The 14939-nt window shown below is 42.4% G+C and overlaps 2 protein-coding genes across 4 annotated transcripts in view; one reads left to right on the top strand and one right to left on the bottom strand.

Annotated features, from left to right (window-relative positions):
* SERAC1 (serine active site containing 1) overlaps positions 1 to 416 on the bottom strand; it is a 68219-nt gene extending 67803 nt beyond the window's left edge. The window contains exon 1 of one of the 2 annotated variants that reach the window (XM_064360509.1): positions 322 to 416. The gene's annotated coding sequence lies outside the window, so the exon portion shown is untranslated. The remainder of the gene's footprint in view (positions 1 to 321) is intronic. The other variant, XM_064360510.1, reaches the window with a different exon arrangement.
* An 82-nt stretch (positions 417 to 498) lies between these two features.
* On the top strand, positions 499 to 14717 carry GTF2H5 (general transcription factor IIH subunit 5). 2 transcript variants are annotated; one of them, XM_064360507.1, is made up of 3 exons: positions 499 to 546; positions 2160 to 2232; positions 14327 to 14717. In XM_064360507.1, exons 2-3 carry the CDS (start codon positions 2198 to 2200, stop codon positions 14505 to 14507), a joined length of 216 nt encoding a protein of 71 aa, XP_064216577.1. In that variant the 5' UTR covers positions 499 to 546; positions 2160 to 2197; the 3' UTR covers positions 14508 to 14717. The 2 variants fall into 2 exon arrangements, with proteins under 2 accessions (XP_064216577.1, XP_064216576.1); XM_064360506.1 differs by having other exon boundaries at positions 501 to 583.
* Positions 14718 to 14939: the final 222 nt, after the last annotated feature.

Genomic DNA, 14939 nt, shown 5'->3' with positions numbered 1-14939 from the left:
ACCGGTGAGGCCGTTTCCTACTCGTCCTCATTATCCCTCCGTGACTACCGAGCCCGGGAAGACCAACCGGCAGGTGCACTCCCCGAGGCTTCGACAGCAGCCAGAGAAAGGCAGCGACCGGAAAAGACGAGTCAGGCTCGCGACGACCAGAGAGAGGCCCTCGCGCCCCGCGGAGCGTCTGCGGGTCGGTCGGGTCCGCGCGCCTCACGGTGGTGCCCGGCCGTGCCAGGCTCCCGCCCTCCCCTCTCCCCACTCCCTACCGCGCCGAGCTACGCCGACGCCCCCGTCCGCCCCCACACCAGCCCGGCCTCCACGTCCTACCTGCCGGCACGCGGACTCGGCCAGTCTTCAACCGCTCGCAGGACCCCGTCGGCTGGGAAGCCCTCTCCGCGGTTGCCGGCCACGGCCCTCCACCCGGCGGCGGGCGGTTCACGACCCCGCCCCCTCGGCCCGCTCCACCCACAACAGCGTCCCTAGCGCGATGACGTATCGGCGCAGGCGCACTCTATCCGCGACGCCGAGGCGCTTTTGCATCTGTGGGCCGAGGTGTGTGGCGAGCGTTGGAGCGGCTGGGCATAGTGAGGTGCGGGAAGACTGAGAGGTCCCAAAGAGAGAGGGGAAGAAGAGAAAAGTCCCAGAAGCCTGTCCACCGGGTGCTGAGGGCACAGGGCGGTGTTCCGCACTCTCTCCGGGCACTTCCTGGCGGAGCTGCACGCCAGTCCCGCAATCATTTTTAATCGTGGGTTTCCTGTGGGGCGGGTCGCCCTGCACCCAGGTGTAAGTGGAAGGTTAAGTGGGCGGACGCTGAGTGGTTTCCTTCCAGCCTAGGTCCGCGGGGGACGTGGTTTATTTAATGAAGGAGCACGAGATCTGGTTTGTCTTTTTTTTTTTTTTTTTTCCTTTGCGAGGAACTAAGACTTAATCTCTTCCTTTGGTCTCCTCATCTGTAAAATGAGGTGGTTGGGTCCGGGTGCGGTGGCTCACACCTGCAGTCCCAACACTTTGGGAAGCCGAGGCGGGCGAATCACTTGAGGCCAGAAGTTCGAGACCAGCCTGGCCAACATGGTGAAACCCCGGCTCCACTAAAAATACAATAAATTGGCCGGGCGCGGTGGCTCCCGCCTGTAATCCCAGCACTTTGTGAGGCCGAGGTAGGTGGATCATTTGATATCAGGAGTTTGTGTCCAGCCTGAAATCGCTTGAACATGAGAGGCAGTGATTGCAGTGAGCCGAGATCACTCCACCCTGGGCGACAGAGCGAGACTCAGTCTCAAAAAAAAAAAACAAAGATATATATATATGTATACACACACACACACACACACACTCAGACACACACAGTACAATACAGTAAATTTTTTTTTTTTTTTTTTTGAGACAGAGTCTCGCTCTGTCGCCAGGCGCCAGGCTGGAGTGCAGTGGCGCGATCTCCGCTCACTGCAACCTCCGCCTCCCGGGTTCAAGCAATTCTGCCTCAGCCTCCCGAGTAGCTGGGACTACAGACGCACGCCACCACTCCCAGCTAATTTTTTATATTTTAGTAGAGACGGGGTTTCACTGTGTTGGCCAGGACAATACAGTAAATTAACCAGGCTTGGTGGCTCATGCCTGTAGTCCCAGCTACTCGGGATGCTAATGGGAGGATCGCTTGAACCCGGGAGGCGGAGGTTGCAGGGAGCTGAGATCGCGCCACTGTACTCCAGCCTGGACGGCAGAGCCAGACTCTGTCTCAATAAAATAAGATAGTTGGGCTCACTGTAATTTCTGAAGCACCTTTCAGAACTATCTTCTTTGATTCCTGTTTTTCAGGATCTTACCCTTTGTCATTCTCCTGAATGGGAAAAGAAATCCTTTGATTACTGGATGGTTTACACCTGGATTGGGTACACTGGTGTAGAGTTAGGCCACTTGCTTCTATTAGAGCTAATTAACCGTGGGTAGAATTGGTTAGCAAGTAAGATGTGGGATTAATATTCCAAGTAGACTCATTTTAATTTTGTTAAAAAATCAGTATCTCTTTTCTTTAATGTTAACTGTCTTTCATAGACTTAACTGTTAAATATTGACATTTAATATGTTGCCTCATTTCAGAGGCACATCCCCAAAATATATGAAAGTTAATGATTTTTTATTTAATGTCACCTTTTTCTTTTTATTAGCATTCTTGAGGTCATCTGAACCTTCTGACTGAGAAAAGATGGTCAACGTCTTGAAAGGAGTGCTTATAGAATGGTTAGTAGTTTTGATGCTTTATGAGTTTTAAGTTTAAATATTGAATCTTGACTTACAGGTATATCTTTTCCAAAACCCTACTGTTTTTATGATATGGATGAAATTAAGTCTTTTGCTTTCCCAACTTCAGTTTTCTTATATAACACCTGGGACAGATTTTGTTGCAAAGTTCCTGGTGCCAGATTTCAGTCTCTTCTGTTGAATTGATGGAACTGGCATGGTCAGAGGCAGCATATTTGTTAGATGAGTCTTTAGAGAAACAGTGCTTACATTATCCTCAAACATGACTAGAATTCTAGGGCCTGAAAGAGTTGAGGAACTTGCTTACATCTTTACCATTACAAAAACTGTGGACTTTATAAAAGAGAAAAACAAGAGAGCCAGATGGGGAGGGTTTCTTAAATTCCTTTAGATACAGTCCAAAGGAGAAACTCAAAACCATAATGGGCAGGGGTGAGTTCCTCAAAGCAATCCAATGTATAGGAACCCTGGAAATCCTGCTCTGTGGACACTCCCATTGTCTGAAAATACTGCTGTCTGCCTTTCTGTGCCTCTAATATGAGCCAGTGCATGGATAATGTTACTGTTTCCGTGATGGCAAGTCTGAGGAGGAGCAAGACGGAACTCGAGGACACCACCAACATATAGAACGGCACTAGTCAATAGAAATCTAATTCGAGCCACAGATAATAGGCTTACATTTTTTCTAGCCACATTAAGAGGAAAGTCAAATGAAATAGGTGAAGTTAATTTCTTTTGTTTAACCCTGTCTATGCAAAACACTATGCTTTCAACATGTACTAAGTCTTCAAAAGAAATCTTCATCTTCAAAGTCAAATGCATATTTTAATTTTATAGCACATCTCACAGACTAGCCATGTTTCAAGGACTCTGTCGTGACCTGACTAATGGGCCACCTTTTGTATAGTGCCGATTTGGAGTTTTGATAGAGAAGACACCAACAAAGGCAGCTAAGAAGAAAATAGCCAGTGCAGTTGGAGGGAGGAAAGCCACAGGATGAAGTGTTTCACAGGAATGAGTGGGCTGTATTGGGCACCGATTGAGAACTGGCGTGAGATGAAGATTGGAGTTTTGATGAGAGCTATTTTAATGGAGTTGTGGGGCAGATGCCAGATTGGAGCACTGTGAAAAAGGAAAGGGAGGTGAGGAAGTGGGAATGGAGACTTTGGAGAAGATTTGCTGTAATAATGAGCAAACGGATAGCTGAGGAAGGACATAGTGAGGGCTAGGTTCTTGTTAATTTTATTTTAATGTGAAAGACTTGAATGTACATTGATGAGAATAAACCACTAGGGGAAAAGCAAAGGGGATGGGATCTGGATCCCTGTAGTTCAAAACACACTGTTCTGTTGTCTTTTGAAGACTCTAGGTTTGTTGTACTTATTTTCCTATTAATTTGTCATAACATAAACATTTTCCTGGTTGGCCTTTTAGTGTTATTTTTAAATACAGAGGATACACATGCACAGAATGTCAGCTATCAATTTTTTTTCCTTTTGTTTCTTCCAAAGTTTAATCTTCACCCCTGGGTTTGTTAAACATTCACTTATCTTGTGGGGGTTTTGTGTTTTTCTTGGTGTTTTAAGGTTCATCTATCTAGAATTCATTGGAAGGATAGGCATATTATGAGGTGAGGATCTAAATTAGCTTCTTTTTTGTTTTGAGCCTTTTTGTCTGTTCATTTTGCCAAATAGCTAAACAGTTCTCCACTGTTTATTTCCTTTCCTAATGATACTTGATGCCTCCTTAATCACATAATTTTACTCCCCTTGCTATTCTCTCCCATCCCTTCCCACATTCATTTTTTTTTTGTTGGTTTTTTTTTTGCCTATTCTAGAATAACCTTGAAATAGTTTAGTCTGTTTCCAAAATAATCCTTTTGGCATGATGGTTGGAATTGCATTAAACCTACGTTTTAATTTGGAAAAAAAAAAAAAAAGGTGGCTAGATTGCATCTTAAAGAACAAAACTTTGGGCCGGGTGCGGTGGCTCACGCCTATAATCTCAACACTTTGGGAGGCCAAAGCGGACGAATCACGAGGTCAAGAGATCAAGACCATCCTGGCCAACATGGTGAAACCCCGTCTCTACTAAAAACACAAAAAAAAAATTAGTCAGGCGTGATGGTGCATGCCTGTAATCCCAGCTACTCGGTAGGCTGAGGCAGGAGAATTGCTTGAAATTGGAAAACAGAAGTTGCAGTAAGCCGGGATCTTGCCACTGCACTCTAGCCTGATGATAGAGCGAGACTCCATCTCAAAAAAAGAAAAGAACAAAACTCTGGGGAGACTCTGAAGTCTCTGTGCCTAGTTTACTCTACCATATCTAGCCTCTGAATTCTGCCTGGTCTCTCTAATAACTGTCCATCACCTTGCACTTCAGGATAATCCCCAGACTAGCAGCAATAGCATCAGCTGGAGCTTGTTAGAAATACAGAGTCTCAGACCTTACCCTAAATCTACTAAATCAGAATTGTGCATACAAAGGACCTTGTTGGCCAGGCTCAGTGGCTCACACCTGTAATCCTAGCACTTTGGGAGGCCGAGGCAGGTGAATCACCTGAGGTCAGAAGTTTCAGACCAGCCTGACCAACAAAGTGAAACCCCGTCTCTACTAAAAACACACAATATTAGCCGAGCGTGGTGGCAGGTGCCTGGTGCCTGTAATCCTAGCTACTGAGGAGGCTGAGGCAGGAGAATCACTTGAACCCAGGAGGCAGAGATTTCAGTGAGCCAAGATCACGCCATTGCACTCCAGCCTGGGCGACAAGAGCAAAACTCTGTCAAAAAAAAAAAAAAAGGACCTTGTTAACATGCATTTACATTTTGAGAAGTACTGTTAATCAGCTTCAATTTAATAGTTTCCCTGTGGAGAAGTGTTTTGCACCAGGACTGTTAAGTTTTATTTTACAGGTAGGTACCGTCCTTGCAAAACTAATTTTTCCATTCAAAGTGATTTCCAAAGTGTAGTCTGCACAATTTTTCAAAAGGGTAACTCTGTCTTCCCCAAACTCAAGTCTTCCAAAAAAGATTTTGGGCCTAAGAATTAACATAGATTCACAAAGGGTACGGCCAGTGCTAGTGGATTCCCCTTCACAGTCAGATGCAGATGTTAGGATGGTAACTGGAAGAGTCACTCAGTTTCCCTCATGTCTGTATTTGATGCCAAGGAGAAGCTTGTTATTAATACAGTATCAGCATGAGTCTGTTTATTACTTCATAATGTCCATGGATTACATGAAGCATTTAGGCGTATTGGAGTATAGAATTTGATAGGTCTGGAGTTTACAGGCAAACCACTCAAGGATCTTCTACAACTGTTGCAGGACACCAAAATTGAGGCTCAGCTCTGGAGGCCAAGTTGGTTTTGGCTTCATGAAGGAAAGAATTCGAGAGTGAGTGACAGTGAAAGTGAAAGCAAGTTTATTAAAAAATAAAGGAATAAAAGGGTGGCTACCCCATAGGCAGAGTGGGGTGGGGCAGGTGGGCAGCAGGCAGGCCTGCTAACTGGCTATTTTACGGCCATTTCTTGATTATATGCTAAACAAGGGGTGGATTATTCCTGAGTTTCCTGGAAAAGAGACAGGGATTCCGTGGAACCAGGAGTCCCTGGTCCAGACCATATGGGGTAACTTCCAGATCTTGCCGTGGCATTTGGAAACTGTCATGGCGCTGGTGGGGGTGTTTTTAGCGTGCTCATGCATTGTGATTAGCGTATGATAGTAGAGAAGTTTGCTTTTGTCACCATCTTGGTTCTGGCTGGTTTCTTTACTGTATCCTTGCTTATGGGTGGCATCTTCTGACCTGTGGTTTACTGTCTCTCCTGTCTTGGAAACTAGTCCTGCTGAATTCCTATCTCACAGCTGCTTCCACTGTCCCAAGAATCTCTCTCCAAATTCCAGTCCGTCATTGTATTAATACAAGCTAATGTGTAATCGCTTATGTAGTGCTGTTCCACATATATCTTAGGTTGGCTTGACTTACTGCCATATTTAAACTCCATTTTTATCAGTTACATTTTGTAGGGGGGAACCCCACAAGTGCCTTGGCAAGGATCTGAAGCCTCAGCCATTTCCCATATAAATATTGATTTAGAAAAGAATTAGAATTAAAACATAGTTATTCCTTTATATAATCATATATAATCTTATAGTTACTTATAATCATAAAGATATATACTCAATATAACCTTTAATTTTACTAATAACTACCAGGTTATGAAGCATGGAACTGAGGTGACAAGACATTGTGAACAAAGTGATCCTGAGGCAGGATGCTCTAAGCCCTCTGTCATGCCCGCATAAGGGCTGTTGGAGGGCGCCTCAGCTGTGCGGCAGCGCCAGTGCTGTGAAAGCGCCCGCTGTTTGACCAGCTAGGGAAGGAGATGTCCAAAATGACCGAGATGTCTCCTTCCTGGGAAAGTTAGGAGAAAACTCCGCTTCTCCAAGCTCTTGTGGCAAGGCCTGACAGCTGTCAGAGAAACCCACAGACATGCAGGGGCTTAACTGTCTGTATGTGATGCTGTGCTTCAGTGATCACGTTCCATGTCTGCTCTCACACCCTGCTTCTACACCTGGTTTCTCTTTTTCTTAAAAGATAAGAATTAATAGTAACATAGTCTTAGTGTCCTTGATGTTTCTGACAAATACGCGAAGAGTGCTGACGCATTAGCTTTTCTCTTCACCTCGGCTACTTGAAAGTATTGGGCCCCCTATCTCCAAGACATGTGATTTACCTGACCCTATCACATACCACCATTACCTCACCCTACCTTCCCTGCCCACTGCTTTGTACTCAATTAAAGTCAGAGTGTCCAGGCACTCGGTGCCACTGCAGGTCTCCAAGCTTTGATTGGCAGTGGACCCCCGAGCCCAAACTCTCTTCTCTATCTCTGTGTCTGTGTCTTTTATTTCTACAGTTTCTCGTCTCTGCATTAGCAGGGGGGGGCTCACAGAACCCTAGAGGGCTGAACCCTCTAACGTTTAACTGATTTTGAGTCTGCAGAGATTTGCTAAAGAAGCAAACCAAATTATGATGATGGCCATTTATTCTTACCTTCAGTGAATTAAAAAATCAGGGCCCTGGGATATAGTCAAAATCCTAACTCCCAAGGGCTTATCAGATACTAAAATTAAAGGCTATAAATTTTTTTGGAAAGTTTGTGTTATCAATTTACAATTTTATGTCAAAACTGAAAGGTTGGTGAAAACTTTCTCTTTTTTGAGATCCACCATCAATTGCCAGGCTCACACTAAGTATTCTCCCAAATCTAGCCACCCAAGCAATTACCAAAACAAGCAACATGTGACCACGGTATGTCTGTGTCCAATTCCAGGTGCTGGAGCAGACCTCTGGTGTAACAGTTGCTAAGGTTGGTTTGGCAAGTGTTTCAGCAAAAAATTTGTTGCTGAATTCCAACCAGCTTACATCACAATAGCAAAGAATCTGGAGAAATACGTATTATTAGACCACGCTTATCCTTATGAGTTTGGCTTCTAAACCTATATTGTTTGTGAGAAGCAAGTAAGAAGTATGACAAAACCAGTCTAACCATTGTTCTGTTTTTTTTCTCAGCATGCATAAATCTTTTCTCAGCCTTTGCTTCTTAGTAGGGCCACGTTCACTGAAGTTTTCCAGACACCCAAAACAGTGCCTGAGATATGTATATATACATAAACATATACATATATATGTATATAGATATGGCTTAGTAAATATTTGTTTAATGAATGAATTTTGTTAACAGAATTGAGTCCAGGTTTGTGATCTCAGCTGAAATTCCAAATTAGTTAATGTTCCTTTAGAGCCTCTCTATTCCCACAGTGAGATTCACGGTGGATGAAATGAGATTCTTGTCAAATTAGATTTAAGTTTTAGTTCAAAACAGGTATGTATGCCAGGGCTCCTATTAGCATGTTATATATCAAAATAGCTTTTAAATGAGGAGGCTGTTGTCTTCCAGTTATAGCTTTTAAAAAGCAAGCACCGCACCAAGCTGCTGATAGAAGTGTAATCTGAGAAACAACTGAAAGCAACTTGTGATGGGTGTTTTGTGCTTTTATATCCTTTAACACAATAATTCCATTCTGTAAGTTTATCTTTAGGAAATCACTGGGCGTGGTGGCTCACACCTGTAACCCAGCACTTCAGGAGGCCAAGGCAGGCAGATCACTTGAGGTCAGGAGTTTGAGACCAGCCTGGCCGACATGGTGAAACCCGGTCTCTACTAAAAATAAAAAATTAGCTGAGCATGGTGGCAGACGCCTGTAATCCCACCTACTTGAGAGACTGAGGCAGGAGAATCACTTCAACCCGGGAGGCAGAAGTTTCAGTGAGCCAAGATCATGCCACTGCACTCCAGCCTGGGCAACAGAGCGAGACTCCATTTCAAAAAAAAAAAAAAAATTAGGAAATGATCAGAACTGCCAATAAAAATGTGTGTATTTAATGTACTAGAAAAATAAATTTATTTGTTGTGGCATATTTAAATCAAATAATATAGCTATTAAAATATTTGCAGACATTTTAAGTGACTCAGGGAAATGATATTGCACAATAATGTTAAATGAAAACACCTGGGTGCCTGTAATAACACTGCTTTCCATGTGACATATGCTATACTGAGCACTTGCTAATATTAATTTAGTTCTCACAACAGCCCTTTGAGGTAGGTGCTAACATCTCCACTTATGGATGCACAAAGTGAGATGCAGGGATATTAATCAGTTGCTCAGTTACATGGCTACTGTTAAGCTGGGATTTTAAATCCTCCAGAGCCTAAGCTACTAAACTTTACATATACTGTCTTTCCAATATAAAACTAAGTATAATATTGTGTTTACTTTCTAAAAGAATATATGTATGTCTTAGAATTATGCCATGTATATGGTATAATTAGTGGTTTTGTAATCAAAATAGTAAATCATGTGATAAGGACAGAACTGATTGTAACTTAAACCTCTGCCTGTATTCTCTAGTCCATCAACTTTGCAGTGTAGCTGTGGTACTAACATTGATGTTACAGATCACAGGCTCTTTGGCTCCCGATGTAATAAAAATTTACACAGGGCTACGCAGTTTTCCCAGATAAGGCATTTGTTTCAGGGCTTATGCACAAGTGCAAGGGAGACAGTGAATTATCAAGAACTCTGCGGCTGATCCCCACAAAAGCTAATAGGGATTTTTTGATTAGGCGAAGCATGGGAATTGACATCAGGGGTAAGGTATGCAGGCTGGGCTGGGCAAAGCACGTGAAGGGCACAGTATGTGGTCAGCATCTGGTTGCAGTGGTTATCTTGAGTAATGGGCCACCTGGTGGTCTGGCCAGTGGCTACCAGGCTGCCAATCAGCTGTTCAGCTTTCTTTTCCAGGGTGGAACACTCCACAACCTTGGTTTGATACTTAGATTTCCTAAGTAAAAGTCATGGTTAAACATGAGAGCACAGAAGAATGGCTATTTTCTTTATATGACTAAAGCCTCGGGGTTAGTGGGTACATCACCGGCGAGGTAGTGCTGTGGGTTTTCTGATCAGTGGGACAAGAGAAGGGAAAAAAAGAAAAAAATATGTGAATGAGGAGCTGGATCCAATTCCTAGTCTCATTACTAGTTAGAAGCCTGAGAAATTGAGAGGGTGAGTGACTTTATACATTATACGTATTTAGGTTGGCAGAGCTGGGGCCTAGGGGTAGGCTTTCTGGGTCCAATACTGTCTTTAGACTCTTGTGTCTTTGTAACAGTAAAACCCCTATTAAATGTCTTATTGGGAAAATGGAGCTGTTTTCTGGTTAACTTAATATCCCCTATGGTATCTCTTTCTCTTAAGACCCTCCTCATGTACCAAATAGTTACTGAGCACCCATAACATGCTGGGCTCTAATCTAGACACCCATATCTCAGAGTGAGCAAAACCCAGACTCAGAAAACACTTTGGAAAATGCTTTTAAAAGGGAAATAAACCTAATTATAAACAAAGCTATTTCACATTTAATAACAAATTTTCTAAAACAGTCTACTCCCAGGACATAATGGAATTTATGGAGAAATACTTAAAATTTTTTTAAGTAATATTATCTGTTGGTCAGTTATTATCAGGAAAGATACTTTACCATTGAGTAAGACAAGATCGTTCTAATGGATTGTCAGTGCTGGCAGCTTTGACCAGACTATTTTACAGCTCATTGCATCATCCTGGTAGATTATCATGATATAATCCTTTTCAGAGTCATACTTTATAGGAGCTATACTAAGATGCTTTTGGAGAGGATTTATTCATGATATCTCCCCTTCACATTTCCAGGGCAAAGACGTTTCTTTTCTGTACAATAGCCCTGATCCTGGGACTTCAATATATAAAAAAACACTTGGTTTGGGGTTGATGTTTTTTGTTTTGCTTCCCTCAATATGGAAGTGGAATGGCTCTGTGTTCAGATAGGAATATTCCATGCCTTTTGTGTTTCATAACAAAATGTCCTTTAAACTTTGAGTGTCTTTTTTTTTTGTAATTAAAGAGTCTTTTAAAATCATTTACATATTATCTTTACTTCTGGTACATGCTTGAGTATTCAATCTCAAATTGTCTTTCAAACGTTTAAGGTGTGCCAGGCAGGTAGCACATGCCTGTAATCCCAACACTGGGAGGCCGAGGCTGGAGGATTGCTTGAGCCCATGAGTGTAAGACCAGCTTGGGCAATGTGGCGAAACCCCATTTCTACAAAAAGTACAAAAATTAGCTGGGCATAGTGGCATGTGCCTGTAGACCCAGCTACTCAGGAGGCTGAGGTAGGAGGATCACCTGATCCCTAGGAGGTTGAGGCTGCAGTAAACCAAGATTGTGCCACTGCACTCCAGCCTGGCCAACAGAGTGAGGCCCTGCCTCAAAAAACAAAAAGTTTGAGGCAATTGACATTAAAGAGTTATTTCATTGTTCACTGGCCAGTCATTTCTCTAAGCTGTCTCAATTGTCTGTATGTTTCCCCAAGTGTGGGGAATACCATTAGTGTTCAAGATGATTTGAAGAACACACATTTTTGGGGAGTAGAACAGAAAAATAGGCCAGGCACAGTGGCTCACACCTGTGATCCCAGCACTTTTCGAGACCGAGGCGGGTGGATTGCTTGAGTTCAGAAGTTTGACCTGACAGAACCCTGTCTCTACAAAAATAATACAAAAAACTATCTGGACGTGGTGGCACATGCCTGTAGTCCCAGGTAGTTGGGAGGCTGAGGTGGGAGAATCATCTGAGCCCAGGAGGTCAAGGCTGCAGTGAGCCATGACAGCACCTACTGCACTCCAGCCTGGGTGACAGTGAGACTGTCTCAAAAAAAAAAAAAAGAGAGAATTTTTTTTATATGACCAGTTTAATTTATTTGAGGAGAAAAGGAAACTGACACATCAAACTCTTGGTTTTGTACCAGATGAAAAGTTAGTTGATTTAAAGGCAATGTAAAGAAAAATATTTATTTTATTATGCCAGCCCAACAAAAAAAAAAAGAAAAATATTAAAATTTGCAATGGAAAAGTTACAAGAGATGGCTAAAATAGCAGGGATGGTATGCAAATGGAAGACATTTTGAAAGCACTGGTGTGATGATTCAGTACAGATGTGAGTCCTGAGGCATTTCTTGGTTTTAGTGGTTTGGCTCTAACGTCATTAAAATTATTTAAATTTATTCCATTTAGAAAATTCCCAAAGAGATTAATCTTCATAACCACTTCACTCTTACTATTTTTAATACCTGTTAGTAGTAGCCAGTTACTGAGAATAAATTAGTGTCATCTGAATGTACTGAGCTCAAACTGTAACAAGATAATATATCACATGTGGAGTCTTGCTCTCTTGCCCAGTCTGGAGTGCAGTAGTGTGATCTTGGCTCACTGCAACCTCCGCCTCCCAGGATCAAGTGATTCTCCTGCCTCAGCCTCCCGAGTAGCTGGGATTACAGGCGCATGCCACTACTGCCTGGCTGATTTTTGTATTTTTAGTAGAGACAGGGTTTCACCATGTTGGTCAGACTGGTCTTGAACTCCTGACCTCAAATGATCCGCCCACCTTGGCTCCCCAAAGTGCTGGGATTACAGGTGTGAGCCACCGCGCCCAGCTAGTGGTCACTTCTGTTTTTTTGTTTGGCTGGTTGGTTGGGTTTTTTTTTGTTTTTGTTTTTGTTTTTGAAATGGAATTTCACTCTTGTTGCCCAGGCTACAGTGCAATGGCATGATCTCGGCTCACTGCAACCTCAGCCTCCCAGGTTCTAGTGATTCTCCTGCCCTCCGCCTCCTGAGTAGCTGGGGTTACAGGTGCGTGTCACCATGCCCAGCTAATTTTTTTGTATTTTTAGTCGAGTTGAGGTTTCACCATGTTGTCCAAGCTGGTCTCAAATTCCTGACTTTGTGATCTGCCCGCCTTGGCCTCCCAAAGTGCTGTGATTAGAGGTGTCAGCCCCTGTGCCCGGCCTAGTGGTCACTTCTTACTCAGCTTCTCCACTCGGGGGCCAGTAGGCATCTCAAATTATAACATCAAAAAACAACCTTTTTTTTTTTTTTTTTTTTTTTAGTCGAGTCAGGGTCTCACTCTGTTGTCCAGGCTAATCTCTAACTCCTGACCTCAAGCAATCCTCCAGCCTAGGACTCTCGAAGTGCTGGGATTACAGCGTGAGCTACCATGCCCAGCCTAAAACTAAACTGGATCTTACCTGCAAACCTGTTCTCACATATTCTTCTTTAATCTCAGTAAAAATCTCCTCCATTCTTCCATTTGCTCAGACCAAAAATCTTGGAGCTTCCTTGTTCCTCTTTCTCAAAGCTCATGTCCAGTTTTAGCAAATTATGTTGGTTTTATGTCAGTAAATATCTAGAATTCAGCCACTTCTCATCACCTCCACTATTGCCACCTACGTGAAAATCGTCATCTCTTGCCTGGATGTCACCTCATGGGTTCCCTGCCTCCACTCTTGCCTCTGCCACTTCCAGTCTTTTCTCAACCCGGCTAATATGATCCTTACAGTTAAAATTTAAGTCAGTTTGTAAGTTAAATCATGTCCCTTGGTAAAAGCCAAAGTCCCTCAAGTCAGTTCTGAGGCTGAGACTCATCTAGGGGTAGAAGCAGATCCTTTGTTAGCATCACTTAATACCTGTGCTTGTACTTAAAACTTATTTTTCTTGTTTTCAGTAAATTACAATGACATCTTTTGGATTAAATTGTTACATTTACAATTGATACTGAAATTTCTTAGGACACCCAAAGATTATATGAGATTGTTTTCTTGCAAAAATCAATGGTGCAGCTTGACATTTTTATATTCATCTTTTGCTTACCACATTGTGTATTAGAGACATTTTGCTGTATATCTGTACTGCCCATGAAGAAATTGTATCCCTCTTTTCCCTCATGACGATCCTATTCCTTCCAAACTAAAATCCACAAGTTAATAAAATTCAATTTGGATCTTCCCTTGAGTACCTACTGCAAACCAAGCACTGTCCTTGACATTTATCTCCTTTAATTTCCGTAACAATTCTGTTATGTAGCCTCACTTTTGTAGTTGGGAACAGAGGCTCTGGGAGATTAAGTACATATTCAGGGTCACACAAGTAAGTGATGAAGCTGGGGTTGAATCCAGGTATGACTCTTGTTATATGCCCTGCCTGACCAAAGTGACTGTTTAACTGGTTTTGTAAGTTAATTTGTCACTGGTAAGACATTGAAAACCTACTGGTTCCTTAACTGTAATGGGCATAGACAAAAAAGAAATTCATTTTTTAAATCAGTTAAGAAAGCTGTGATTCTAGGCCCTACTAACTACAAAGCTTTAAATGTTCTTCTATTTTTTCACTTAGTGACAAATTATTCTTTAAAAATCTTGCCATTGGCCTCTGCCTCTTCAACATACACTAATAGTTCTAAAATGAAGCCACGTCTGTAAATTGTTAACACTTGCGGCAGAGACGAATTAAGAGATTGAGTAACAGAACTTTAAAAATCGTTCTAAAAATTCTGCCTGTTCAGATTTAATTGCTCAAGTCTCTGTGGTGTGATTTGACAACAAGGTATCTCACAGTCATGTGTTTGTCTTCACAGTGATCCTGCCATGAAGCAGTTTCTGCTGTACTTGGATGAGTCCAATGCCCTGGGGAAGAAGTTCATCATTCAAGACATTGATGACACCCACGTCTTTGTAATAGCAGAATTGGTTAATGTCCTCCAGGAGCGAGTGGGAGAATTAATGGACCAAAATGCTTTTTCCCTTACCCAGAAATGAAAATACTCAGTATGGACCATTTAGGAGTTGTAAGCAGCAGATGTGAAAGACTTGCCACTCGATATCTTAGGTGACTGGTTAGACGTAGAGCGTTGTTTTAGGAGCATGCCACGGGAAAGACCGAGGGATCATTTGTTCAGAAAAAAAGCCCCTGAACTGATTTTGTTATACTGTAGAATTTAAATAATAATAAAAAAAGCTTTAACAGTTGGCTGTAATTTGGCTTTTTTTATCCTTTATTAAAATACAAATGTTAATGCTTTCCCTGCCTTTGTAATACCAATTTAATACATTAAGAATATAATGGAGTGTGCTTTTAAATTGTCAGTGTAACATAGGCATTTATTTTGCTCATCCATATTAACTGTGCATTTTTATTGTGTGGATGTGGGTGGTTGGTTTCGATTAGAAATGTCATAGATTTGCTGTGTA

The sequence above is a fragment of the Aotus nancymaae genome, unplaced genomic scaffold (genome assembly GCF_030222135.1).
Source record: "Aotus nancymaae isolate 86718 unplaced genomic scaffold, 86718_ANA_hifiasm-v0.15.2.pri h1tg000040l, whole genome shotgun sequence".
Classification (NCBI taxonomy): Eukaryota; Metazoa; Chordata; class Mammalia; order Primates; family Aotidae; genus Aotus; species Aotus nancymaae.
This window is presented reverse-complemented; position numbering and strand designations above follow the sequence as displayed.

Excerpts from the sequence above, each read along its gene's own strand:
- GTF2H5 (XM_064360507.1), top strand. The coding sequence starts at position 2,198 with ATGGTCAACGTCTTGAAAGGAGTGCTTATAGAATG. Across the intron at positions 2,233-14,326 it reads AAAGGAGTGCTTATAGAATG|TGATCCTGCCATGAAGCAGT; the intron begins GTTAGTAGTTTT and ends TTGTCTTCACAG.